General features: G+C 40.9%; 6 protein-coding genes across 6 annotated transcripts; 3 read left to right on the top strand and 3 right to left on the bottom strand.

The window, feature by feature from the left end:
• Positions 1 to 27: 27 nt before the first annotated feature.
• On the top strand, positions 28 to 1,046 carry PAAG_08638 (hypothetical protein; the record flags this gene model as incomplete). The annotated part of the gene is made up of 5 exons (XM_002789423.2): positions 28 to 81; positions 194 to 245; positions 289 to 438; positions 504 to 701; positions 874 to 1,046. 5 exons carry the CDS (start codon positions 28 to 30, stop codon positions 1,044 to 1,046), a joined length of 627 nt encoding a protein of 208 aa, XP_002789469.2.
• Positions 1,047 to 3,217: 2,171 nt separating this feature from the next.
• Positions 3,218 to 4,024, bottom strand: PAAG_08637 (hypothetical protein; the record flags this gene model as incomplete). The annotated part of the gene is made up of 3 exons (XM_002789422.2): positions 3,218 to 3,498; positions 3,555 to 3,857; positions 3,904 to 4,024. The coding sequence occupies 3 exons, from the start codon at positions 4,022 to 4,024 to the stop codon at positions 3,218 to 3,220; spliced, it is 705 nt and encodes a 234-aa protein (XP_002789468.2).
• Positions 4,025 to 5,221: 1,197 nt separating this feature from the next.
• PAAG_08636 (hypothetical protein) lies at positions 5,222 to 5,857 on the top strand (the record flags this gene model as incomplete). The annotated part of the gene is made up of 1 exon (XM_002789421.1): positions 5,222 to 5,857. The coding sequence occupies one exon, from the start codon at positions 5,222 to 5,224 to the stop codon at positions 5,855 to 5,857; it is 636 nt and encodes a 211-aa protein (XP_002789467.1).
• Positions 5,858 to 7,138: 1,281 nt separating this feature from the next.
• PAAG_08635 (hypothetical protein) lies at positions 7,139 to 8,543 on the bottom strand (the record flags this gene model as incomplete). Its single annotated transcript, XM_002789420.1, has 3 exons — positions 7,139 to 7,408; positions 7,666 to 7,797; positions 8,106 to 8,543. The coding sequence occupies 3 exons, from the start codon at positions 8,541 to 8,543 to the stop codon at positions 7,139 to 7,141; spliced, it is 840 nt and encodes a 279-aa protein (XP_002789466.1).
• A 13,643-nt stretch (positions 8,544 to 22,186) lies between these two features.
• Positions 22,187 to 22,756, top strand: PAAG_08634 (40S ribosomal protein S12; the record flags this gene model as incomplete). The annotated part of the gene is made up of 2 exons (XM_002789419.2): positions 22,187 to 22,532; positions 22,632 to 22,756. The coding sequence occupies 2 exons, from the start codon at positions 22,187 to 22,189 to the stop codon at positions 22,754 to 22,756; spliced, it is 471 nt and encodes a 156-aa protein (XP_002789465.2).
• Positions 22,757 to 24,012: 1,256 nt separating this feature from the next.
• Positions 24,013 to 25,838, bottom strand: PAAG_08633 (hypothetical protein; the record flags this gene model as incomplete). Its single annotated transcript, XM_002789418.2, has 2 exons — positions 24,013 to 24,206; positions 24,299 to 25,838. 2 exons carry the CDS (start codon positions 25,836 to 25,838, stop codon positions 24,013 to 24,015), a joined length of 1,734 nt encoding a protein of 577 aa, XP_002789464.1.
• Between the last annotated feature and the right edge of the window lie 626 nt (positions 25,839 to 26,464).

Genomic DNA, 26,464 nt, shown 5'->3' with positions numbered 1-26,464 from the left:
ACGCTCGTCGAAAGCACGGAAGCAGATATGGATCGCTACGCTTCCTATGCAGCGACCGATATGATGGAAGCGTACTATAAAGTATGTTTGGAATCTCCCATGTCATATTCCTGAGCGGCACTGTTCCATGGCCGGCAATAAGGAGAAATGCATGCAGTTTGTTTCTTTGCAACCTTGAGCTAACTCTCCAAAGGTTGCCCTCAAGAAAGTTGTTGATGACATCAGCGTCCTCGCTATTGAGGCGTGTCTGATAAAAGAAGTTGCCAGCACTGTTTACTCCTGAAACAGTGTATGGCTTAAACGATGATGTCATCCAGAGAATTGCAGCGGAGAGTGAGGAATCAGCGGCTGAGCGGGCGCGATCCACAGAGAGGTTGAAGATCTTGGAAATGGGATTCCAAGCCTTGAATAGTCTCAAAAGCCATTCGAGGAAGACTGGTAAGGGCCATCAATTTTCGTACTTCACGAAGCTTGCTAATTGTTGCGGGCACATGAAATTGAAGGGTTCAAAGAATCAGCAAGCACTGAGGGCGACATGGGTTCCCCACTTTTGGAGACTGATCCTGAGGAGCTGGATATTACACCCCCACCAGACGAGGAGCACTCTGAACTGTGGCCAGCTGTGGAAGCGGAAGCACCGATGCCCGAAAAGCCATGTGACCTTCCACCGCCTTCGGTAGAGGTCAACTTTGCTCTGTCAGGTAAGAGAAAAAAGGAAGGGTAGGCAGGGTGATCTGGGTGGTAATACGTGTGGCTAGATTATGCTGTGCAAAGCTGATTGGTTGTTCCACTCAAATAAATTGGCCTGTGCTCAATTGACAAAGACATGAAGCGTCCGCGAATGATGTTTTTCGGTTTTCAATTGGATTATAGGAAAGCTGAAATATGGCAAGGGTAGGCGCCGACTCAAAGGCACCAAAGCAACAGGTGCGCTGGAGCCAGACTGGAAATATTTCCAGGGTTACTACAGGAGGCAGACAGGGAATCCGGTGGGCAAGGAGATGAGTGAAGATGTTCGCCGAGTGGTTCAACAGCATCCCATCTGATACACCTAGTAGCTCAAGGCTGAGAGCACTGATGGACAGGGCCGTGATCGTGGACGACGAGTTGAAAGAGGAGGCAGTGGCTTCCGTGGAGGAAGAGAAGGTGTATCAATGACCTATCTGTGAAAGTAGAAGAAGGGATAGTGGACCTTGCAAACAGTTAAGACAGAAAGATTAGGATAGATGTGGTATATTAACTTGCATATCCCCTGGGCCGTTCCGGTTTCGGATTTTCCTATTTACCGGCCCAATAGTGGTTTCAAGCACGGCCTCCTTGCGGCTCCCCAAGCTTCCTTCATTTGCCCATGTTGTTATTCTCTTGAAACCGCCTGTGATCTCACTGAGCAGATCCATTCATGTCCACCCACCATTGAGATGTCATTCTTCATAACTTCTCAAGTGCACAAGTGTAGGTATTGTCAAAAGGCCTACTGACACAGACATTCTTGTCATGGGAAGTCGCATAGACCACCCAAACCCCCAAAAACAGAACATTTGTTATCCAATCAAGGTCATGAATGCGAAGGTAGGTCCATCATCCTTGTCCATATTCAAATGTATGCTGATAGAATTACAAGGCCAGAGTCAAATCTGGCCTCCTCATTGCACTTCGACATGCAACACGTCCCTTTCACCAACTGAGCAGGAAGTACTTCCGAAGTGCCAGTGCTTTGAAATGAAGGATCAGTAAGTGGGGTTCATCACAACAGCATCTACCAGCAGAGTGAAGAATGACTTTCCCAGAACAATATTGTCATCAAAAATTTACCTGATCCTGTTTTAAATATTGTTAAAGAAATTCTCACAGACCAAGAATATTGCTACAAAGTATAGTGATTTATTTTATATAGCACAGTGTATTAATAACTAGTTGAGTTGATTTTGTTAACTTTTTGCTAGCAGCATTTAATATCACATTCGGAACCTGAGCTGCTGAGAATGAATTCTCAATTTGATTTATTATTTTTCACAGATACATGTGAAGATCACTTATCAATAGAGTATTTTAATATAGCTAAAAAATGATATTGATAACTTCAAGTATATCATCAAGTTATTCTTATCAAAGTTAAATTCTAAGTCTCTCAATTTAATATATGTAAATTTTTCAACATTATATCTATCTTAGATAATGAATCATATATACAACTTCAGTTTTAACAAAGTGTATAAAGAAGTTAGAAAATAAATACCTATTGCAGAAGTTTCAGAAAATCAGAAACATCTGCTTTGAGATCAGATACTTTATGTTAGTCATATTATATAAGAAGAGAGATAATTTGAAAAGATAAAATTATACTTTAAGACTTGTTCTGCAACTCTTAGACTATTTCAATCTAAGTATTTTCTAGTTCAATCAACTTTAGTTGATCTTTACTATGAGCTGAACTATTTATAAATGAAAAACTGAACTGATTATCTCTTTCAAATAAAGAAAATACTAAAATCAAAAATTGAATGACTAAGACTATTATTTTATAATCATCTAAAAAAAATTTCAGTATTTACTTTTTTTCTTTATTAAAGTTCAAATTATATAAAAATATTATCTAAATGTTGATATATTGATTAGAGAGATGATAATAATATATAATAATTTATAAGAATAAAATATAGTGAATTAGTTTGAGCATATCAAAGCTTTTATTATATTTGTATATCTCTTTTTATCACTATAGAATATGCTAAAGAGATGAAAAGATGATCTAATCTGAAATAAATTCTACAATCTCTCAGAAGATGAAGTTTTTATTTTTGATGTTATTTATTTTTTTCTTTATATCACATAGGATAAAGTTGGAGATATTGACAAGAGTATAAAGAGCTTTAAAAATGTGATAAAAATGATCAAGAGGAAAAAATATCAGTTTCTAATCTCAGGAATTAACATTTATCTATTTCAAAATATATATGATCAAGTATAGTCTACAATATAAAACACTTACAATGAGTAAAAATTCATCAATGTTTTTACAGAGTCAATCTTCTACCAGTGAAGATATTTCTGAAAACTGAAGAGTAAATTTATTAACGTTCAGATAAATTCTATTCAATTTAATCACATATTTAACCCTTAATTGCTAAGAGTAATTTTATTAGACTTAGCAAACTAAAAAAAATTAGTAACTAAATAGAGTATTACTTGCAGATTTAGATAATAAATGAAATTTTGACTAATGACATTTGCCTGGTAGAATAAGAAGATACTCATAGCCATCTGACAAGTCTCCAAGTGGCCATTGCCAGGTTTTCTGAATCTTTTTCAATATCTTCAATAGCTCTTCATGATCAACAAAGAATCTAGTATCTACTCCACAAACAAGTCCTGTTGAATCATTAGGCTTGAAAAGGGTACCACATAGTTTTGCTTCCCTAATGTAAAATATTGGTGATGTTTTCATAATTGCTTCAGCATTTTCCTTTATAAAATCCAGAGGTACTCTCTCAATACCCACTATTCTGAGTCAGAATTATATTCTATATTTCTTTATAAATAAGGATTGTACTTACTCCCAAATGATGATGCAGCAGCCAAGCATGCAACTGGGTGAGAGCTCATGATACCATATATGTCATCCTCATTTGATCGAATCTCTCTCAAGAGTCCACTTGCGAGTCCACGCTCCCGGTAGCTTCTATCTACCACCAATTGAGTAATCCAACAGACAGTCTTGCCATTGTGTTTCCAACGGCAGGCAAATGCATTTCCAGCAAGATTCCCATTAACTGTCACTCTGATGTAGTAGCTCCTCCCAGCAGGATAAGGTAAATACTGCTCACGTAATCGGCGTGCACTGAGTTTGACAGGCTTTCCTAGACAGATGTTAGAGATGAGAAGAAAGAGGGTCATCTTGCCTACCTGGGCTCTGTGAATTCTTTCCCCAAGTTCCATAGTTTTCATTGAATATTTTCGCGGCTTCATTGAGCATGGCATCTGTGACTCGGTCACCAGGAAAGGTCTCATACAATTTCTTTTCCATCCTGATATAGTCCCTTTCGCTGGAATTCCAAGAACTCTCAATGAGGACAACACTGGGTGCTAGTAGAAACTGACAACAGAAGACGGTGATGGGGAGGTCGGGGGTAAAGAGACTGACGGCTCTCCTGAAGTTAACATTTTCCTGAGAACACCAGCCTGTAGCGTCGCCGTGACAGCTATGGCGGGATGAAGTGGGGTAAACGTGGTGCCTCAAGTTGACGACAGGGAAAGTTGCGGCAAAATTTTTGCCTGAATTGGAATTAGTTTACTTCCCTTACAGTATTAGTCAGCCCCAACCGCCCCTGCGCCTGCTCACGGCTCGGATGTTTTGTTGCGGCAAAAATATTTCCCCTGCCGTCAACGTATCCATTTTTTGAATCCTCGACATATCCCTGCCCGGCAACGTACCTTGCGGCAAAAATATTCCCTACTCAAGTCAATGCATGAGCTATTCCTAGTAATATTATCAGTCTGCCTGTGGGTCTTCTGGGTTCTGCCTAGATTATCTCTGCTTCAGCTCTGCTAATCTCAAAGTTATGTTAGTTGCGCAGTTTTGTCAAAGCCTTGGGCCGCCACGGACATCCCTACAATGCCGGTAGTTGGCCTCCCGCGGTGGGTCTGAACATGGTGTCCGTGGTCACCCTGTTGAATATTCGCGCGGACCGCCGATTTTGTTACCAGGTCAATGTCTTTCTCGCCCCGAATCCGTCCCTCCCATCCAAGTGGCCGACGGCAGGCTAACCCAAGCTCATCGCTGTATTTCCGTAACGCGCGAGCTACCGCGGGTTTGCTAGTGCCCGACCACACCACACGAGAGTTAGCGCTTGCGTTAGCCCCGAGCTGAGATTCGGATGTCCAGGCCTATGTTGCGCAAATAATCAATCCTCCAAAATTCGCATTATTGTGTGCTCGCGGCAAGCCATCCCATCCTGAATGTTAATCTGAGACACGCCAATCTCTCACCACTACTAGAAAGGTTCCAGGTGAAAGCGCCTCTGGACTTGCAATTTCTTGTTAATGAGGTGAGCATCTTATTTTCGCTGGGGCATTTTTCCTGAGACCCTCCTGCGCGTTCAGTTGAGCTGCATCAAGGTTGCCTATATTAGCAATGGAGACACGGCTCTTTGGCTGCTTTGCTTCCTGCAGCCTTGTGCATAAAGTTCTCTCTCCACTGCAATCCACTCCCGCCTGATTTGCGATGGCCGCGAATCTCATTTCAAAGCCATGCAGCCCTCCCACCGATGAGCCAGCAACAGGACCCTACAGGCTCACGCCTAGCGACACCGACCGAGTCCTAGAGTTCTACGAAGTGATACGCGAGCCCCTGGGTGCGCCCCGAGTAAGGTGTACCGTGAAAACGAAAAACGGGGACAACAAAACTGGGATATGTTCCTGGATGCAGTTCCAACTTGCACCAGGAGCGAGGGAGAGCTGTGGACGGGACTGGGATTATTACATTGAAAAATATGGCTCCATGCCGGCCGCTCCAGCGCCACCAAGCGTCAAATGCTACCCTTCGGAACATTCCCAGTGGAGATACATCAGCAGCCGGGGCGAGATTAGGCATATTGTGCGCTTTAATGTGACTACTCCTGGTCAGGATGATCCTGTGCACGATGCGTTAGTAAACGCTGTGACCATGGAGGGCATTCTCGCGGTCCAATGTCCATGGCAGATCTGTCGAACAGTGCCTGATGCAAAATCGGCCGCCGGAGCTCTGTGGGATATTACAGAGGGGAGTACAAAAAGCAATATGGTTGGCTTACTTGGTTTGCTCAATTTAATGATTGTCTTGGACTCTGACAACTCTTGTACTGCTGGTAATGAACAGTAACTGGGACATGTATTTTTATTATGATCCCTAGTTTTGCCATGAGTCTGACCCTTCTCTGGAACTTTCCCAACCTCCTTTTGCCTTACCTGTTCCTCAAACCTCTTCATTCGGGAGCTCTTCATCTCCAAAAGTTAAGTAACCCACCATTCCGCCAAAGGTATTTCATCTTGAAGTGATAATCTTCTTGGGAGACATTCTATACTGGATCCGGCAAAGAAAGGTCCGCGCGTTTCTCCATAACATACTGGGCTGCCTGCCCTCCCGCAGGTAGATCATGTCCCAATGTTCTCGATGCCGGCCTTGCTGACTCGTCCAAGGCGCATTTGTTCAGGAGCCATGGCAAATCTAGCCTGTGGTCATGTACGGGCGGTCATCCAGGCGACAAATGGCAACATTCTCACCTGGCGATGTTCTCAGTGCGACGACGGCCCATTTTTGGCCATCTGGCGCTGCAAAGTATGTGAAATGTAACCCATGTAAGAATAAAACTCCTCCGTGCCAATAAGGGTCCACTTAAGCATGTCCTGGGATGAGTACGTTTTCGTTCTACTTGAATATTCTAAATAAACTAATCGCTTACTAGTATTATTAATGCTAGGCTACTTAAGAACTAGAGATGGGTTTTTATAACAAGACATAGAGCAAGAAAGAAAAAGAAAGAGAAGAGGAGAAGAGGAGAAGCTTAGAGAAAACTCAGGAGAACTCTCCTGAGCTATCCTAATCCAGTTAATGCTGTCACGTATTGTCCCATGACATCTTCCATGGAGAACTGGCAGAGCAGGCCGAGCCGCAACAGAACAATACCAGATCTTGTTGGAAATATCCAAGGAGGGTCCTAACACTTCATAAATATCATGTCTGCAGGGCTGCTTCTGATTCCTGCCAACTCTCATAACAAACATGATGGCTCAACTTGAGCTTCTCTTGATGGAAATTCTCCGCATGGACAAAAACAAAAATCACCAGTCACTAGAGAGCTGCAGCTAGATCATTGACATACATTGTCGACAGGCCGGCGGCGTCAACAACCAGCAGGTTTCAGCCTAGCGCGAGACTAGGATATTGTGATCCCAGATATAAGGAAACCAAAGAGTAATTATCAGAGTTTCAGAGCCGTTATCAAGCCCATTCCCGCCCCATACGACTCCACCAGATTAATCTTGGCTCGAAGCTTTTCATTTTCATATACAAGTCGCTCCTGATACCATGACCGCCGATTCTCAAACCATGCTTCAGCCCCTAACCACAACCCTTTTTCCAATTCTGTATTGATCTTTTGAATCACCTATCAGCCACCCCAACTTTACGATGTCGTTCAACATGTTTATCGTGCTCGCTAAATTGCTCTTGCAAGTGCTCCCGCCATTTTTGTTGAAACTCAGCCAATTTCTTCTGGGTAAGTCCAATTTCATAGAGTTCATAACCCAGATCAAGGACAGCGAAAACATCGTGTACGGAGAACCCTTGCTCATAGAGCTTCCGATTAAGGTCAACAATATCGCCCGAATAAGAAATCCGCAGTGTGGCAAAAGGCCTTTGATCGCGACCTGTCTACAGTTAGGCTCCCCAGTATCAATCACCCTTGAGTTAAATTTACTCTAAGATTCTTTTTCTCTTGTATCTGAGGGCCTTGCATAACGGCTGACTCTTCCATTAGACAAAGTAGTGTAATAATTCGGCACTGGGGATTTTAGAATACGGGTGTAGGTTGTATGTCCCATCGGGTTGGAAAGAGGGAGAAGATCGCCTTTATATACCAAGAATGATACAGAGTATGGAAGAGAGAACAGTGTGCTGTGGCTGCATACCTTGTTAGTGTAGCTACCTCGCTTGTGGAATCTGTCCGGGGACAGCACATGCATTCCCATCATCAGCGCATATGTGACCAACGCAGCCCTGCCTGCGGGCATCTGACAATCAATACAGCGAAGTGTGCCTAACTATAGCAAATTAGGTGTGATTTGCTTCTAATCTCTATATTAAAGAATATTTTTGTAGAAGTGGAGGAGAACGGTAAACAAATATACTGTGATAGTTAACCTATGAATTGAATTCTAGGCTGACAGATGTCTCAAATAGCAAAAATATCTTGATAAACTGAAATGTAACAAACTTCCCATACAATACACCCGACAATAAAAGGGAAAATAAAATAAAGGGAAAACAAATTGACAGATCTTGAAAATCTGATGGGAATCAGAGGGTATAAAGTGTAAATCTTTGGTTGATCTGGGTTAAGTAAACATACGATGGAACTGCGAACAGGTCCATGCTGGTATCTGAGTTGGAGTTTCACTCCTCTCTCTTCACAAAAGATATACAAAGTGTCGGCCTGTTTGGACCAGTAGCTGCGAAATGAAGTAATAGAAATAAGTTTCAGTGGCATTGGATATGCCGAGTTTGTAGACTCGGATTTCCACCCAATGTAGTCTGTTAACAGTGGGGTTAAGACACCTTCACATCGATAGTTCGCATCCTCCTCTGTTATATAAAGATTCTCCAGTTTGGAAGGTAAACAGTAAATTAACTTTGACCCCTCTAAAGCAGCTGCCGGCACACTTGAAGTATTGAGATTCTTCAGCAAGGAAAAGCTAAAACCCGACAGTAACCGGGTTAGCGACCAGGCGAATTCCCTATCCAAAAAGCGCCTGATAACCGTGCCCTCTGACATATTCTCTGTGGGCATTACTCTCAGTGTCTTGATATACTGAGCTATGACAGGCCATCACTTGGTGGTTTCTAATAGTGTCGATAAATGGGCATCAACTTTTGTTGCTTTTGTCAGGGAGGTCAAGTTGACTACCTCATACAGGTTTGATTCAAACACAGAAAAGGATTTCGAGACACAGTAAAGATTCACACACGATTTTGTGTCTAGATATTTCGCAATCCGCCATTTCAATTCCGTTGGCAGTTTAGAGAAGCGTTCATTCATTTACTGTGACATTTAATTATTAGTATTATCTCAAACTCAAGCTTTGCAGAAGAATTTTACCCTGGATATATAGAAATTGAAGGAGAATTGATTTGGGACACAATATTCCATAATTGATCTGAGAAGAAGAGGTCTACTTATAGATCAGAACTTAGTAAAGCAGTGAAAATCACAATTATTGAGCATTCATGTACTTGCATTTACGATACTGAAAGAGCATGTCCCAAGCATTATGTCTACAAGCCAGGCTGCCAATGCTCTGAAGAATTTCCTTTGTGGCACAATGGCATAGCAGTACTGACATTAGTACTTGAACTGCCCGCCCGTGGAGTAGCAGGTCTATATGTTTATGTCCATGTCCATGTAAGATCCTTAGTGGTTGCGACCATGCTGAATGCTCAAATCTATGTCTATGTCAATGTCCATGTCTGTGTCTGTATTTATGTTTATGTAAGCTTCTTCTTAGAGGACCGTTATCAACCTTGTTGCATTGTGTGTGTGTGTGTGTTTTTATTTAACGCCCGGTTAGTCCACGTGCCTTAAGGGCACGTGATCTAGTAGAGTCCGCGTCGAACTATAGGGCGGGTAGAGCTACGCCCGTAGGCGACTACCTATCTAGTAGCTATCTTACAAATGAGGCAAAAATGGGTTGCGTATTGCTGCACCGGCAGAGCCCATGGGTCGGTTGCCATAGAGCAGAGGTTTTGAGAGGTTTTAGGTTTGTGGGAGGGAGGTAGGGGAGGCGGATAGGAAGGAAGGCAAGGAAGGAAAGAAAGGAGAGGAAAGAGAGGAAGGAGGAGGAGGTGGTGAGGAAGACGGGGGCAAGACAGAGGAGAGAATGGTCTGTGGGATCTGATCTGGAGGTGCGCGATGGCGCATTGGACAGATATTCTGATAGAAGGCTGTTTCTCTTAGCCAGTTATTGAATTCTAGGGCCCCACACGAGGTTGCCAGTGTCTCGCGGAGATTGTAGATAGGCCGGCGCCGCTTTGCTGCTTTTCTTGCAAGAGTGCAATAGTAGAAATGTTCTGGAGTTTTGCTATGTCCGCACCGGCAGTAGCACTCTGCATCTTCATGCTTAAGGTGGCTGTGGTAGGCTGCAAAGTCTCCATGACCTGATCGGGCGGCATAGAGCTTTCCTAATGTGAAGCGTGAAAGTTTTACCTCTGTTGAGGCTCTCTTTAGTGGGATCTCCAGCTCCATATAGCGTTTGGGCCGATTTTTGGCCCAGTAGTTCTCAAAGGCCCGTGTGGTTTGTTCCATAGTGTGTCGCTTTATATAAGCTAGAGTGCCTATGCTGTCAGGTTGAGGTACCATGCTTGCACTTGCTGCCTGCACTGCGGCTGCTTTGGCTTCAAGATCTGCCTTTTCATTACCAGCCACGCCTGCGTGGCCTGGGACCCATCTAATGACCACCCTGCTCTGGGTGGCCAATGGGAGCCTATCCCTGCTCTGCCAGGCCTTTATGGCTTTCAGAAACTGCGCGAAGACCTGCTGGCTAGAGGTGTTTGGCACGGATCCAAGGGCTCGTGCTACCTCCAAATTGTCTAGGCAAATGTAGACGTTGCTGGCAAACTTCGCCTGAGGCAAGGTGGTGGCTTCCTTTAGGCCCTGCAGGGCTGCCATTGCCTCTGCGTCAAAGACCTCTGCTTTATCCATTGGCAGGTTTCCTGTGGAGATTAGACGGTGTTTGCTACCCCAGCATATAGCCCATCCTGCACCAGTCGCACGCTGAGGGTGCTCTATCTGTGAACCATCGGTAAAGACCACCAGATCCAGGGGATTGCGTTGTTGTAGCCAGTTCTTAAAGTCTTGTGCTGCCTGTTCCTTTGTGCGGCCTGCCTCATACCCAATCTGCAGATCTTCTTTCCTGGGAAATCTCATCCAAGGGGGCGTGAGTAGAGGGTCATATGCTTCTATCCCACCAGCATGACTGGACGCTCTAGACAGACGTGTGGTATAGGGTTTGGTGGTAGCTACTTTATTAGAGCGTCTCACTAGCGGGTGCCTCTTGTCAAGCTTTTTGATTCTTACTGCAAATACAGCACGCCGGTTGTCTAGTGTCTCTTTCATTGGCATGATTCCTAGCTCACGGTGTAGAGCTGAAATGGGTGTGGTCTTGTAGACTGGCAGTGCCCCTCGCAAAGCATCTCTAAGGGCTAGATCTAGCTTTCTGACTAGGCAATCCATTCAATTGGAGATTTCCTTTCCCTTCTCCATTCGTGTGGCTCCAGGCCACCAGGCCTCTGCTCCATAGCAGAGCACAGAGAGCACACAGGCCTGAATGGATTGTCTAAGCAGTTGTACTGGGGCGCCTCTTGCTGTGTTGCTTAGTGCTCGTATGCCATTAGACACCTGTCGTGCCTTAGCCGCCATGGTCTCCACGTGTTTCTTGAAGCTCAGTTTTCTATCTAGCCAGATTCCTAGATATCTTATGGAGCTTTTCACTGCCTTTGCTGTAATAGAGTGAGTGCCAGATGTTGTTTCAAGGTCAATTGAGGGGTTTGAAAGGGTTCTGCGCCGTGTGAAGTGTGCTATCTCAGTTTTGGCAAAATCAAATGTCAGCCCTTCTTTGCTGGCCCAATCATTTAGCAACTTGAAATCCTCCTGGAGAGTAACAACATTCCCTTCAAGAGTGGTTCCAGCACTAAGCAGTCCTAGATCATCTGCGTAGCCTAAGCGTGCACGTCTTCTTTGTATAGTTCCTAGAAAGAACAGAGGCTGAATAAACAGCATGAATAGAATAGGTGAGACTGGCGAGCCTTGTGGAAGCCCTGCTGGGATATCAAAGAGCTCTCCCAGGAGTCCATCCAATCTGATCCTGCCTGTGCGTCCTGTCATGAAGCTTTCCACCCATCTAATTAAATTTGGTGGCCAGCCTTGTTCTTGCAATCTCCGCAGCATCCTTCCTCTGAGTACAGCATCAAAAGCACCCTTGATGTCCAGAGTAAGAAGAGAGACTACTTTTCCATGGGCCCAGGCTTCCTCTATATCATGAACCATCGCTGCCACTAGGTCTGAGGCAGCCCGCCCAGGGAGGGCTCCAAAATGCTGGGGGTGGACAATCTTCTCTTGTATAGCTGTCCAGGCCAGCCTACGGGCTACCAGGCGTTCCAGTCCCTTCCCCAACGTTGAGAGAAGGGCTATAAGCCTGTAGGATCGCGGGAGTGTTGGATCTCTGTTGACCTTAGGCAGCACAACCAGTGTGGCATCTCGAAAGGAGGTTGGGTGCCAGCCAACCCTAAGGCAGGCTCTGAACAGCCTTTCCACTGATACCTTAATATGTGGCCATGCCTTTTGTAGCACCTCTGTTGGCACTCCATCAGTTCCTGGAGTGGTATTACCCGTGTTCAGCAGAGAACTTTGTATCTCATGTGCTGAGGCAACAGGAAAAGGTAATTTGACAGATGGTGGGTTGGACCAGCTAATTGGGATATCCTCTCTGCTTGCAGCCTTCTGTAAGAGCACCCGTTGCAGAAGGTCTCTTTTCTCTCTAGGGGTTGTTCGCGTTCGCCCAGTCTCTACATCTACAAGAGGGGGGGAATGAAAGGAGCCAGTTGAATGGGCCCATTTGATCATCTTAAAGATATCTTTCCCCACTGAGGCCTCTGCTATCTTGCCTCGCCAGTATTCTCTCTTGGCTTTCCTGGTGGTCCTGGCTACGTTGCTTTTTGCTTCTTGTAAAAAACTAGAGCCTAGGTGCTGTGCACGATGTAGTGTTGTCACTGCTTTCTGGCAGTCCTCATTCCACCATGGCTGACCTGTGCCTTGCCCGGTGCTCTTCTTGGTGGAACTTTCCAGGGAAGCTATTAGTGCATCTGTGATACCTTTAGCCAGGGCATCCAGCTGATCTGTATTGGGGTACTCTGGGAAATCACATAGTTTGTCTAGTTTTGGCTTATAGGCCTCCAGCGTCTGGTTAAAGACCTTCTCATTCATGGTGTCGAGACGGAAAGAATGGGTTGGCCTGTCAGGCCTTGCGCCCTGTGGAAGGCTGATTTTGGTGAGAAGAGTCTGGTGGTCAGAGGAAGTGTAAAGGGATCTGTCCACCTGTGTGTCCACTCCTTTGATAACTAATTCCAGGGTGGCCCAGGCCAGGTCTATCATGTTATGCCCACGTGTGGGAGTGTCTGGGTCCATGGTGAGAGTAAAGTTGAAATTCATGGTCCATTGCAGGAATGGTTCCGCCCACATGCTTGGAGGCACTCCTGGTTGCCACACGGGGTGCTTGATATTGAGGTCGCCAGCAAGGAGCAACGGGAGTGCTGGGACAGACCAGGAGAGAAGACAGCCCACACCTTGTCCAGGATCCTCTGCGCCTGGGGGTGCATTGTATATGTTGACTGTCTGAAGCTGTAGACCCCAGGCCTGTATGTGCAGCATGTGGATGTCCCGGTTTTCTGCCCAGGGGCCTGGGACTGCATGAGCATGGATTTGTGGGTGTTTACGCACATAGGTGAGGACCCGTGGCTTCCTGTCCCACTTTTCAATTGGGGCAAAGCAGTTGAATGCTGGATGCTTTTTGGAGATGCGTTGGCTTAAGTTCCTGTGAATCCAGGGTTCCTGTATGAGAAGGATGTCAGTCTTTCTTTCAAACGCTAGATTGAGGGCCGTCTCGTGTGCTGGGCCCCCTTTTCCTACGTTGACTTGCATAATCTGCAGGAATTGCGGAGATCTAGAGTTCTTCTTCATTGAGTAGCTGAAAGGAGGGTGTTGTTGCGTGAGATGACGTGTTGGGTGTTGCATTAGATGTTGGGTTGGGCGCCATGCCTAATGCTGTGCCTGATGCTGTGCTCAATGCTGTGCTTGGTGCTGTGTTTGATGTCGGTGTGAGGTTAGATCTATGCTCAGTAGAATCATTCAACCTCAGGTCTGCTGATGGCCCTCGACCACCGCATTTGCTGTTACTTGCCTTGGCCAAGTATGCCTTACTCTGTGCATTGCGGATATCCCTCAGCTGGTTTCTTGAGTGCCTTTGAACAGTCCCATTCTTTATCCCTGGTCTGGTGGGGCAGGATGGATCATCCGCGGCATGTGGTCCAAGACAGTTAGTGCAGCGATTGGGGCATCCACATGCTTCATTCTCCTTATGACAGGATGGATTTCCTTTCACATGATTCTTAGAACTGCATTTTTTGCAGCGAGGGACGCGGAGGCAGTATCTCTCTTGATGAAATCCCCAGCATTTGCTGCATTGTTGTATTTTGACCTTAGGTGCCTTTCTGATCACTGGTCTTTGATATCCATATAGTTCCACTTTTGATGGCAGGTTTACTGCTGTCTCTTGCGAAAAGTGTAATATAAGAGTGGCTGTTGGGTTTCCAGGGTGTATTTTTGCCCAGCGACTCTGGACAGGCTTGATTCTGGTTTGGAGTGTGAATTCTTCTGTCATGGATTCTGCTGAGAGACGCAGAGTTCCACCACCATAGTCACTAATCTCCATGGGCAGCCCAGGAATCAGGCAGGTGATCCAATGTTCTTCCTTCTCTATCTGAGTATTGGTGAGGGTGGCTGCTAAAACATTCTTTTGGGCTAGCAGGGCCTCCATGTCTTGCAAGCTTCTAGGAATGATGGCAATGCCTGTGGGGATGGCTTGAACTGCTGTGATGGCTGCTGCCAAAGGCCCTGGGAGTTCTGCCTTCAGCTTTCTAAGAGTAGCAATTGGGCTTGCTTTGCGAGCTAGATGATCTGAAGGCAGGCGCGCGAGGATTCGTGGTGTTTTTCCTTCTCTGGGGTTATTCCTAAGCAGGGGTTTCTGCAGTATGGTTGCTGGTGTTTTTGTTACATTGGTGCTGTCTGCAGCTGTCTTTGCGTAGGTAGGAGCTCTTGCATCATTTGCACCAGTGGAGCCAGCAGGCTTGATTGTGGTGGACTGCTTAGCTGTTTCTAGACTTCCATTGTACCAGTCCTTGACTAACGCCTTCACAGCGGCTCCAAGGGCCAGTGCCCTTGATAGGCCTTTTGCCTTCATGACATCTAGGTCTTCTTCAATCCGATCAAGCATATTTGCAGCCGCTAGTGCTTCTGCATGGGATTTCTGTGCCTCAGCCTCGTGGGCGGCTAGGAGATCGCTAGCCATCGGGCCACGTAGGTTGAGGTGAATTGGTGCGACATTTCTGCTCTTTGAGCTGCCTGCTGGTGTAGGGGAGCTTGGAGACTCCATGTCATTCAGTTCACATGTGCGGCGGGCGATTGGGGTGAGGAGATGGGGTCTCTTGGGTGGACGGCGTATGGGGGAGCAGATGCGCGTCAAGGCTCGGGACGCGTTCGGTGGTGTTGGGGGGCTGGGCGCGCTGGCGGCGCTGCGTCGGCACGCCATCAGGCTTGCTGCCTGAGGGGATGGGAGAGAGCTTATAGGGATGTGATCAGGATTGATTAAGATGTTTTTGTATAACGATCGTGACGTTCCTTCGTGTGTGTGTGTGTGTGTTGCTTGTTGCATTGTGTGACTCTAAGCAAGCTAGCTAGCTACTAATAAATACATAGGTGCACGTGACCTCGGGTAGCCGGGGAATCCTCTAACACCCCCCCATGCCACGGTGAGCCTGAGCTCTGCCACCTATCCCCTAGCTGCTGAATGCCCTCAAATCCGCAATAAAAATTAAATACAGGAATCAGATGCTAGTTTCCCTATTAGGAAAAGCTCTATTACACCTCTGTACTGTAACTTTGCAAAGAAAGCACACAATTATTCTCCTAACCTGTATTCTTATTACACCTCCTTAGGGGCTACAAAATCATGTAAAATCAATCATTCTCATCAATGAGACCAGACCTCCATCAATCTTATTTTCTCCACAAATTCATTGTAAGCTGGCTTTGGCAGAGACTTCATAAATTCATCTGCTTTATTCACTGTAGAATCTATATATGAGAGCTCTACCTCTCTCTTCTCAACTAGATCATGAAGTATATAGTAATAAATCTCTATATGATAGAATCTCTTTGTCAAGAACTCTCTCTTTGTCAGATCAATGACATCTTTATTATTCATCTGCAATGTTGTGCAGATCTTTGACTTCTCTTTCATCAGATCTGCATCTTGTAGCATATTATTCAATCAAATAAACTTATATATAGTTTCACTAGCAGTAATATATTCTGCTTCTGTTGTTGATTTTGCAGTTGATGTTTCACATTGTGAGTGTCATGATATTGAGAATCTATTAATCATGATAATATAATCAGATGTTAATTTATATTGAAGGTCTGCACTTGCTCAATCTGAATCACAATAAGCAATTGACTGTGGATTTCTATCATCTTCTTCATTTTTATAAATAATTCTTATAGCTTTTATCTTCTTTGCATAGTGAAGAATATACTTCAGAGTCATCTAGTAGTATTTATTCAGATATAAATTGAATTTTAACAGATAATTCATAGTAAATGTCAAATCTAACCTTGTACTTGATATAATATATTAAAATAATTCAAGTTTCTGATGATATCTTATAGCTATAAACTCATCTTTCAATCTGATATCTTCTTTTAGAATAAATTCAAGTTGTATATCTACTATCATAGATATGCCAGTTAAATTAATCTTATTCATCTTAAAATCTTCAAGGATCTCTTCAATATAGTAGATCTATAATACTGCTAAATTATTATTTAATCTGTATTTGATCTTCATCTCAAGATAAAATTTATCTTCTTCAATATCTTTTATATTAAATTTTTTCTGTATCTTACTCAATACTTAATCTAATTATATCTCCTTGAGGTCTGTAACCCTGCAATCATCAATATGCAGTGTTATATAGATTTTGTAAATAGAATAAAATAAAAATTCTTTATCATATTTTGAAATTTTGAATCTTAGTAATATGAGATGCTCTGTTATCATAAAATATCAGGTTCTTGCAGCTTGCTTTATGCCATACAAGCTCTGTCTAAGAAGGCCCACCAGTTTTTTTCTTTTATGTTTAATGCTTGTAGGTAACTGCATATAAACTATTTCATACTGTGACAGTATATCATTCAAAAATGCTGATATATAGTCAATCAACTTTGATTTTCAACCTCTGGCAGTTGATATAATGAATAAAAAGTGACTTGTAGACTCTGAGATGACTACAGTATAGAACTTAAAGTAATAAATACTCTGCTGCTATAGAAATTCTTTAATCACTCAGTAGACTTTAAAATGAATTATATTATCTCTATTATTTAACTTATAGTCAAATACTTATTTGTCTATCAATATATTCATCTTAGACATCTTTTCAATGATAATATATATCTTATTATTCTTGAATATTTTGACTTCTTTTCTCATTACCTCAAGCTAATGATTTTAATCTGAGCTCTTCTTTATCTCTGCAAGATTATTTGAGTAATTTATAAACATGCTTAAAACAGAATTAGTGCTATTAACAGATATTTTATATTTATTATCTTTGACTAGTTCTCTCTCATTGAGCAAATAGACTGAATTAATGATACTTTCTAAGTCATCATTAATCAATATCTTTAGAATCTCTGATTTATTTTTTGCTAGTTATCCTAGTAGACAGTAATACTAGTCATTTATAAAGTTAACAACATCTAATTTTTTTAACAATTTGATATCTTCTCTCATTATCTCAACAGCTTCACTTATAATATTCATAGTAACAGATTCTGTGATAAGATTTTCATCAAAAATAATATTTTTAATAATCTCTAATTTACATTCTTTTGAGTCTCATATATGATATTGATGCAATTCTTGATAACTCATCAATTATTACTTCTTGTCACCTGTTCTATCTGTAAGTTTATTTATCATTTTCAGATTTTTCTTATAAATTTTATATTCTCACCTGTAGATTCAATGAGTTGATAGTTGAACCTTTATCCAGACTTCAAAAGATATCAATAAACTGTCATCTTTACAGTCAAAAATCTTTATTGATGTAGAGAATATATTTATCAATATTATAGCTACTTGTATTACTTTACCTTAAAGCTCTCTGGCAAGCCCACTATCAAATAGTAGATTTCTTATTTTATTCACTACTAACTGATTTACACATTCTGTAAAATTATTTGATTGAGATATATCTGAAGTTATCACTTTATACACTATCTTCTTATTCTTACAAAACATTTTGAAATTATCACTTTTAAACTCTTTATCATTATCTTAGTGCAGAGTCTCTATAAGTTATTGAAATATTATCTCAATTATGTTAATAAAGTTCATAAGTACTAATATGATCTTTACTTTTGTGACAATCAGAATAATTTATTTAAAATGAGTAATATTATCTATAATTCTTATTCAGTATTTTATATCTCTTTCAATGAGTAGATTTTTTTTATCATATAGTATTTTTCTCTCTTCTGTAAAGTTCATAAAAAATCTCATTACTGATTTGACAGCTTTGCTCATTGAGACAAAGAGCAGATGAGTCATTTTTATTTACATATATATCTTGTAAAATGGTAAAGTTCTTTGATCTATTATTCATATTTCTAGTTTAGAATCTATAATTATTCTTGATATATTTACTGGATTTAAATAACTCAACTTTTAATGCTACTATATTATTATGTATTTTAAAATCTTGATATTTTTTTTAAGTAGTTTTATTAGAGAATCATCATTTGATTGCAAGATATATGCAGGTTCAAAATCACTATTTGATATTGTAAAATGAATTAAATCTCTTAATATTAATAATTTCTTTATTGTATAAATATTTTTTTCATTTAAATATACTATGAAGCGTATCATTCTATCAGAAGATATTATCAAAATTAAATAATTATTGCTGTATATCAATTGTTTGAAAGTATAATCTTTGTGTATAAGTTTTCTGAGGCTTATTAAATTGACCTTCAGCTTTGAAATGTAATAAATATCATTCAGTTCAATATATGATTTCTCAGTTGAGATGCACACTCTCTCTACATCTACTACTAGTATTGTAGATTCATCTGTCATCTTCAATATAACATTCATCCTCTGAGATATAACCTCAATAATATTCTTTATAGATGTAATATGGGCTTCTGATTCAGAGTCTAAGACTTAAATATTCTCTATCATTTTATCACTGGAATAAATTATCTCTTTTGCAAAGAATATTTACTTCACAGTATTATGAACTGAAGTAGTGCTGTCTTTATTCTTGTTCTTATATTTATTCTTTTTTTATGATCTGCAGAGTGTTTTTTCAAATATTTTATTCAATAATTAGTGTTTAGATGCTTTATCTTCTGACAGTAATAGCATATCTTTTTCATGTTATTGCTATTCTACTTGAACTTTTTATCTTTATCTTTATCTTTAGTTTTTAAATTTTTATTCTTACTTTTATTCTTTTTTCATAAATCTTGAGTATTATTTGTAGAATTTTTTATATTCATTAAGATAGTATTCTATTCAGCAACTAATAGATATAATAAAATATCTCAATACAGTCTTATAAAATCTGTTTTAATATCATATATATTAGAATTTTTTTCAATATAGTTCATTCTATCTTTGATAAATGATGCTTATTCAGTACTGATATTAGTTAACAAATAGTTAAAAAGAATAAAATCTTCAATCTTATATTTTAAATGAGTATATTTAGTCTAAATGATGATTAAATATTCTATAAAAATTCTATTTGAGTTTTTTATTTTAGCTATTAAGCTAATTAATTTCTCAAAAATATATATACTATGAACTGCAGATTTCTTTGAGAAGTTCTCTTCTATAATTGTTCATAGAATATATATTAACAACTAATGATCTGAGAATATTATAAAATAAGATTTTACTTGTAGAGAAATTAAAGACAATATATAATTATAGAATCATATATTTCTTTCAGTTTAAAAATATTGTATATTCATACTAACATCATTTTTCAAAGCAGATTGCTTCTCATTGAGAATATCATTGATTTCAGATTGCTTAGTGATCAGTATCACCTCTTCTCTTCACATTGAATAGTTTGTGAAATCAATTAAAATGATAGATTTCTTGATGTACTTTACTTAATCTTTAAATATTATTAAGATCTTCATCATAACAATAGTTCTGTCTTTTTTCTGTAGATAGTTTGCAAGATTTTTACTCATTTCATTATCACTAGCATTGATAATGAGTGTGTTTTTGTTAACTTTCATCATTTTAACTTCTTACTGAAGTTTTGTAATCTCTAATCTCATCAAAGTTTCTTCATTAACTCCTGACACCTGATCACTAGAATCAACTGTATTCTCTGATATTTTATCAACCAGGTCTTTATATGTATTATTAAATTTGTTTGATTCTTTTTAAATTATTTTATCTATTTTAAATATTTCAGAGACACTTCTACAGACTGTAATAGATATATACAGTGAACCTGTAGACTCTGAAGTCCTATTCTCCAGGGTTCTATTCTCAGATTCTCAGTTTTGTCTCCTTTTTAATATGTATTTTTCTATCAAATCTGGCATTTCATTTGAATATAAATTAATCATTAATGTTATTTAATTATTGTTTGTATTTTTCTTCATATTATTTATAGCTGTTCATTCATAGCTGTTCATTCACAGCTTCTCCTCATGTTGTTCACAGCAAAAGACCTTTAATTCAAGAGTCTTATAATCTATTAAAGGACTGTTATCTACATTGTTGCATTGTGTGACTCTAAGCAAGCTAGCTAACTACTAATAAATACATAGGTGCACGTGACCTTGAGTAGCCGGGGAATCCTCCAACACTTCTTAGTAATTATGACTATGCTAAGTACTTAAAACCTTTGTTAATTTTTTGTTCTTGTTTATTTTTCTTTTTATCTTTATTATAGAAGCTTCTATTGCTGCTCTTTACCAGGAATTTGAAAGTACTATTCAGAAGCTTTATCATGAAAATCAATAGCTCTGCTTTTAATCTCAATTTTGTCAGAAGTTCTCTTTGCTAGACTTTAATCAAATTCCTGGCAATTTATATCACTAAGTTGAATATATTCTCTATGAGGTTAGAGCTCAGAATTGACTAGATTTTTCAAAGATATCTCAATTCTATCAGAATTTTAACATGTCAATTCACAATTATCTAACTTAGCAATTAAGTCTTTTTAAAATTTATAAAAAATTTCTGCATATTGTTCAGTGATTAATTTTTAATTTTTTCTATTTATTTTTATCATATGCTTCTCAGTTGATTATCAGCTGCTCAAAAGCTCAGCTTATTTCAATAGCTCAGCTTAATTAATTACTCAGTTCACACAACAGCTCAGATTGCTTCATAGTTTAATTTATTTAATAGTTCAACTCATTTAATAGCTTAACTTCTTTAATAATTTAGCTTATTTAAATCATTCTATTTATTATAATTCAATCAAATTTAATTTAATATTTTTAATTTTTTAAATAATTTTTTATTATATATATTATTTAAAAAACTATTATATATATTATAAATTTTATGATTATTAAATTAAAAACTATTATTTTTATTTATATTTTTCTAAGTTTTATCACTACTGTCAAACTATCAAATGAATTTCAATTTATAAATAAAAATCTAATGATGATAACTTTAATATTAATAATATATAAAAGAAAATCTATAAAAATTTGATAAAAAATGATTAAGATGATTAATCTACTGATAAACTTAATGATTTTTTTTTTTTTTTTTTTGCTGTTTTCTTGCTTCTAACAAAGCTGTTTAAGAGCAAGCACTTCTTTAAACTGAAAGATACTGTTATACTATAACTGTTTATATATAAATTAAAATTAATTTATTATTACTACATTTTGAAAATTGATTTATTTTGATTTTCAACCATCTCTATATATTCAGCTGCTCATTCATTCCACATTCTAATCCTCAGTTTAGTATTCTCGTCGCAGCTGCCTAGTTAGATAGATGAATTGAAGCTGTTGTCTTGTTATTATCCTGACTCTAGTTGAGCTATAACAGTCTCTATTCACAAAAAACTAAAGGTCAGACGGCAAGCCCAACTTTTACTAACCTTTTATGGTCTAGATCCAAATCGAGCGAGTTACGGTAGACGATGTAGTCACGTGATGGTGGGCTAACAATGCTATGTCGTTTATATAAGCAATAGGGCACACCAAATTAGACGAGGTTCAAATTTAAATGTTGTTGACAGAACTTCGAAATATCCACCACATCATCTTTGGACTTGCAAGAAGAAACTCACTTTCCTACAACTCACCTCTTTGAGGATAATCCGACATTTGGAAACGATCCCAATCGATTCTACTTAGATCAAAATGGTATGTAGCCCTCCTTTCAAACTACCCCTTCCAAATGGCTAGAAAGCGGAAGCAAGCATAGATGGCGAACCTCAAAGCTGCCAAAATTCCAGGCCTACCTTCCCCCCTAACACCCCCCCAAAAAAAAAAAAAGAAAAAAAGAAAAAAAGAGAAAAAGAGAAAAAAACTAACTGATGAAACCGCTCAAACAGTCGGACGGAGAAGAGACTACATCCAAACCACCCGTCGGCACTGCCGATGAGGTCGAGGTATCCGCCGATACCACCGTCGGCAGCTCCATGTCCGTCATGGACGCACTCAAGGGCGTGCTCAAGATCGCTCTAATTCACGACGGCCTTGCCCGTGGCCTGCGCGAGGCTTCCAAGGCCCTCGACCGCCGCCAGGCTCACATGTGTGTGCTCAACGAGGGTTGCGAGGAAGACGCGTACAAGAAGCTTGTCATTGCGCTTTGCTCGGAGCACAAGATTCCTCTCATCAAGGTTCCTGATGGGAAGATGTTGGGCGAGTGGGTTGGGCTTTGTGAGTCCTTTCTTTTCATCTCTCTTGTCGAATTCTTGTTGGGCTTTACTCCATTTCGATGAGCGCCTGGACTAATCAATTACTTTTACCTGTGAACAGGTGTCCTCGACCGTGAAGGCAACCCCCGCAAGGTTGTTAACTGCTCTTGCGTCGTCCTCCGCGACTGGGGTGAAGAGTCCCAGGAGCGATCCGTCCTCCTCAACTACTTTCAGACCGAGCAATAGACAAAACGCAGTCGAATGTCGAGTCGAAAGTCGGGATCCAATTGAATGAAAACTTAGTTAGGGGGATGGGAGGGAAAAGAAGAAAAATATTAAAAAGGAATGAGGTATAATTGTGGAGTAAAGTGGGGAGTGCCCGTGGGGAATAAAGGATATCTATGGCTATTAAAGTGGGTTCGGTTTGCTTCCGCGGCTGCAAGAACGTTTTGCCGCATAACGCAAAATGAAATTCTTACGAAATAGTTGGAGTCTTTCAAAGATTCAATATCTCTGATTTTCCGCAACACTTCATACCGATCTAACTCGCTTTATACCTCCTTTTTATCATTAGCTTCGTTCCCTCATCTAATTGGTATTATCCCTGTGTTGTCTGTTGCAATTCTTCAGAAAGGGAATTGTAGGCCAGATGCTATTAAAAGACTACATGACTACAAGACAAGACGGATTTGTATAAATTCATCGGTGCATTAATTTTGTGTACAATTTAGGATCCGATAGGTACACATCTCATAAAAGCAATCATATATCAATTGCGCATTTCAGATGTTCGATAGGAAGGGATGGGAAAGAGACGAGACAAGCAATGAGCACTCGGTTCCGCAGTATTTTAATCACACAGGCATCATCCATTATGGAGAACAAGGGAAAGCAAGTATCACGTCAATGTGGATTTCCTCTCTTTTAAACCAACCCATCCTTCCCTTCTCTCATAGTACGGGGTGCATGCCGAAAGGCGATGTGAGGGTAGAAGAATGATAACATCTTGTGGCTGTCTGTTCATGGCAAAGAGAACAAGAAAATGAGGAGAGGGTAAGACAGAGCAAACACCCCCTTTTAGAACCTCCCTCATTTCCCAACGTCTCTGGATTCATTCATGTAGAAAAAAAAAATCAAACGTGTCATTGTCAAGCCATTTGTCATGCAGTACACTTCATTTTTAACAAAGGGGAATTGACAAACAAAAGTGAAATCAACTCCATGAACCAGGAATTAATGTCAGTAGTCAATACACACATATGCAGCGGCACAAATGATGAAAATAATTTCAAAAGCACAACACACATTGACAATAATAGAGCTAAAGCTATTATATATAAGTGTTTTTATGTAACTGAGCATCTGAGGCCTATCCAAGAATTTCATAAATTTCATAGAGACATTGTTTCAGAGGATGAAAGATAGCATATAACAAGCCAGGACCGTTTTTGCCATTGTGTTGACCAATCAAAGCAAACCAATCAATCAATTAATATATCCTCTTAACGGAAATCATAGGCAGGGAAGATCATCCTATGCCTCGTTTGCGGGTCGAGGGAGAGGTGCTGGTACGGCGAGCTGCCTGGGTCATAGTACATCCCTTCGATGTGGCCGTCTGAACGACGGATGGAGATGTAGTAGAAGCCAGATATCGTGAGACCTTGGCGGGAGTGAGATGGGGTAATGAAGCAACGTTCTGGAGGTGGAGGAGGGTCAATGCATAGTCATGACAATATTTATTCAAGATTTGACAAAAGATGGGGGGAAGGCAAATGGAATAAAGCTAACCTTTCCAACGCATTAATATCCATCCCTTAGCCAACTTCTCTGTCACCCATTTCTTGCTCACAAGGTTCTTCACAATCTCGACGTAAGACAGGTACTTGAATGGTTCCAACTCGCGCCAGTATCGGCTATCGACCTCTACATTTGCTTTAAAATTCTTCGTCTCCAGTGAATGCGTGTTGAAATCGATGATTTCGCCCTCCAGAAAAGTGGTAATGTGAGTCCCTTGGCTGTTCGAAGTTTTATCGGGAATATTATATGCCTCCATTGTCCCAGACAGTGTCATCGTATTATAATCAACATGATGTATTGTCACCTTGACCGGCCAATGTTCATGGCTGCTACTGATGCTGCTGTTGTTGATATGGCTTGACGCACCAGTGGAATCCCCGTTTCCGAACTCATACAAGCCATCCAAGCCGTAACTGCGGCCTTCTGAAGTTGTGTATACATTACGTCGACCAGGTTCGCCTCCACTAACAATAACAGGTTCCAGGTCTTGATGGGGCCTAGGTCTCTGATGGGGAAATATGCCTAAGCGGGCACACTGATTTGTAGCATGCTGTGAGCCTTCAAATACCATCCCTGGCCGTAACCATGAAGAGTCTGAAGGTCCGACTATCGAACAAGTGTCAAGGATGAAGTCATCCTCGTTGCGACGCAGATATTCATATTGAACGAAATTGCCTGCAGTGGTAACCTGCACACGCTCGTTGTATGAGTTGGAGAATCGAATCCTGTCTAGATATTTTATCGTTTCTTCGAGACGATCAACCGGTCGGTCTTCAGAATATGCATCTCGAAGCTCAGAGGCACCAATGGTTCTGGGTATATCGCCACGATTGACAACGGAATGACGGCTGGGAGGCAGCGTAGATAAGCTAGTATTCATGGTGGGAGCAGTAACTGGGGGTTGCCACTCTCTTTCTTCTGAGACATGGCCACTACGTTCCCGGTCAAGTACAAAGGTCTGTAAAGTACGGGTTCGGGAAGAGAATCGCGGGTGGTGTCGAACAGATTGAAGCAACGTAGCCGTAGCCAGATCACTCCGACCATATCGCGACGGCTCGCCTAATTCTCCATCTGGATTTGCGGTCCATAGACGGGGAGATCTAGTCGAACCTTCCCGCCTTTGTCCCGGAGATCTCGAAGATGTACGTCTAGCCCTTAGCAGCCGACCATCCCACCTATCCTGGATTGGATCAGGAGGGTCTACACTGGGATCTTCCTCATCTTCGTAATCCGATCCTTGCGCCCAGGCATAGATAGAAGTTGACGAGCGAGAGCGGGTTTCGTAGTTGGCAGCAATGTTAAAGGCGTCTCGTTGGGGCCGAACAATAGGAATGCGACTGTTTACACCAACAGCCGCAGGCGGCCTTCGATGATAACTTGGATCCATATCACTATTCAATTCATCTTCCAATGACTGTAGCTGGTGTCTGCGGCTTCGAACACGGCCTGGAGGTGAATCGAGGGAGGATGGCATGTGCGTACGCAGAAAGCTAACGCTATAGTCATTCACGCCGTCTTCGGGGACACTCATGAGGGGTGGCTGCGAATTCTGGGACCCGACGAAAGATGACCTCAAGCTGTTGAAGATAACGGAGGGAGGAGGCTATAGATGGAGAGCTGAGTGAATGTAGAGATTGCTGTTCCTCTGATGGGCAGATATGAGAGACGACAGTTATCTGGAAAATGTTTATACGACAGCATGTCAAGGTGGGGAGAAGTTAAATATTCTATGTCAGTGGGAGGCGGGAGGATTGAAATTTTAGATCGACTTCTCTAGCCACCTTTGTTACAGAAGGCAAATAAGAACTATTAACGCCTCAATAAAGAACAGACCAGAAGCATGTAGATATTGAGGAGAGGGGATGTCTCACGACGATGGCAGAGGGAGAGGATGTGATGATATCGAAGAAGAGATGTCAGCGGGTGGCATTGTTGGTTGGGATTAAATATTTATACCAAGCTGTGAATATAACCGGGCAGACTAATGCACAGAAAGCCAGGAAAGGAGCAACAGAAGCCGAGATGTTTAACTAATAAGAAGTATGCATTTCCGCATTGATATAGCAGGGGGGAAAAACGAACAAGAGCAAGAGGAGGGGAATGGTTACAACAACAGCCGCAGATCACAATGTGGGAAATGGATAAGGGACCATCTCA

Source organism: Paracoccidioides lutzii (genome assembly GCF_000150705.2).
Source record: "Paracoccidioides lutzii Pb01 unplaced genomic scaffold supercont2.41, whole genome shotgun sequence".
Lineage (NCBI taxonomy): Eukaryota > Fungi > Ascomycota > Eurotiomycetes > Onygenales > Ajellomycetaceae > Paracoccidioides > Paracoccidioides lutzii.
This window is presented reverse-complemented; position numbering and strand designations above follow the sequence as displayed.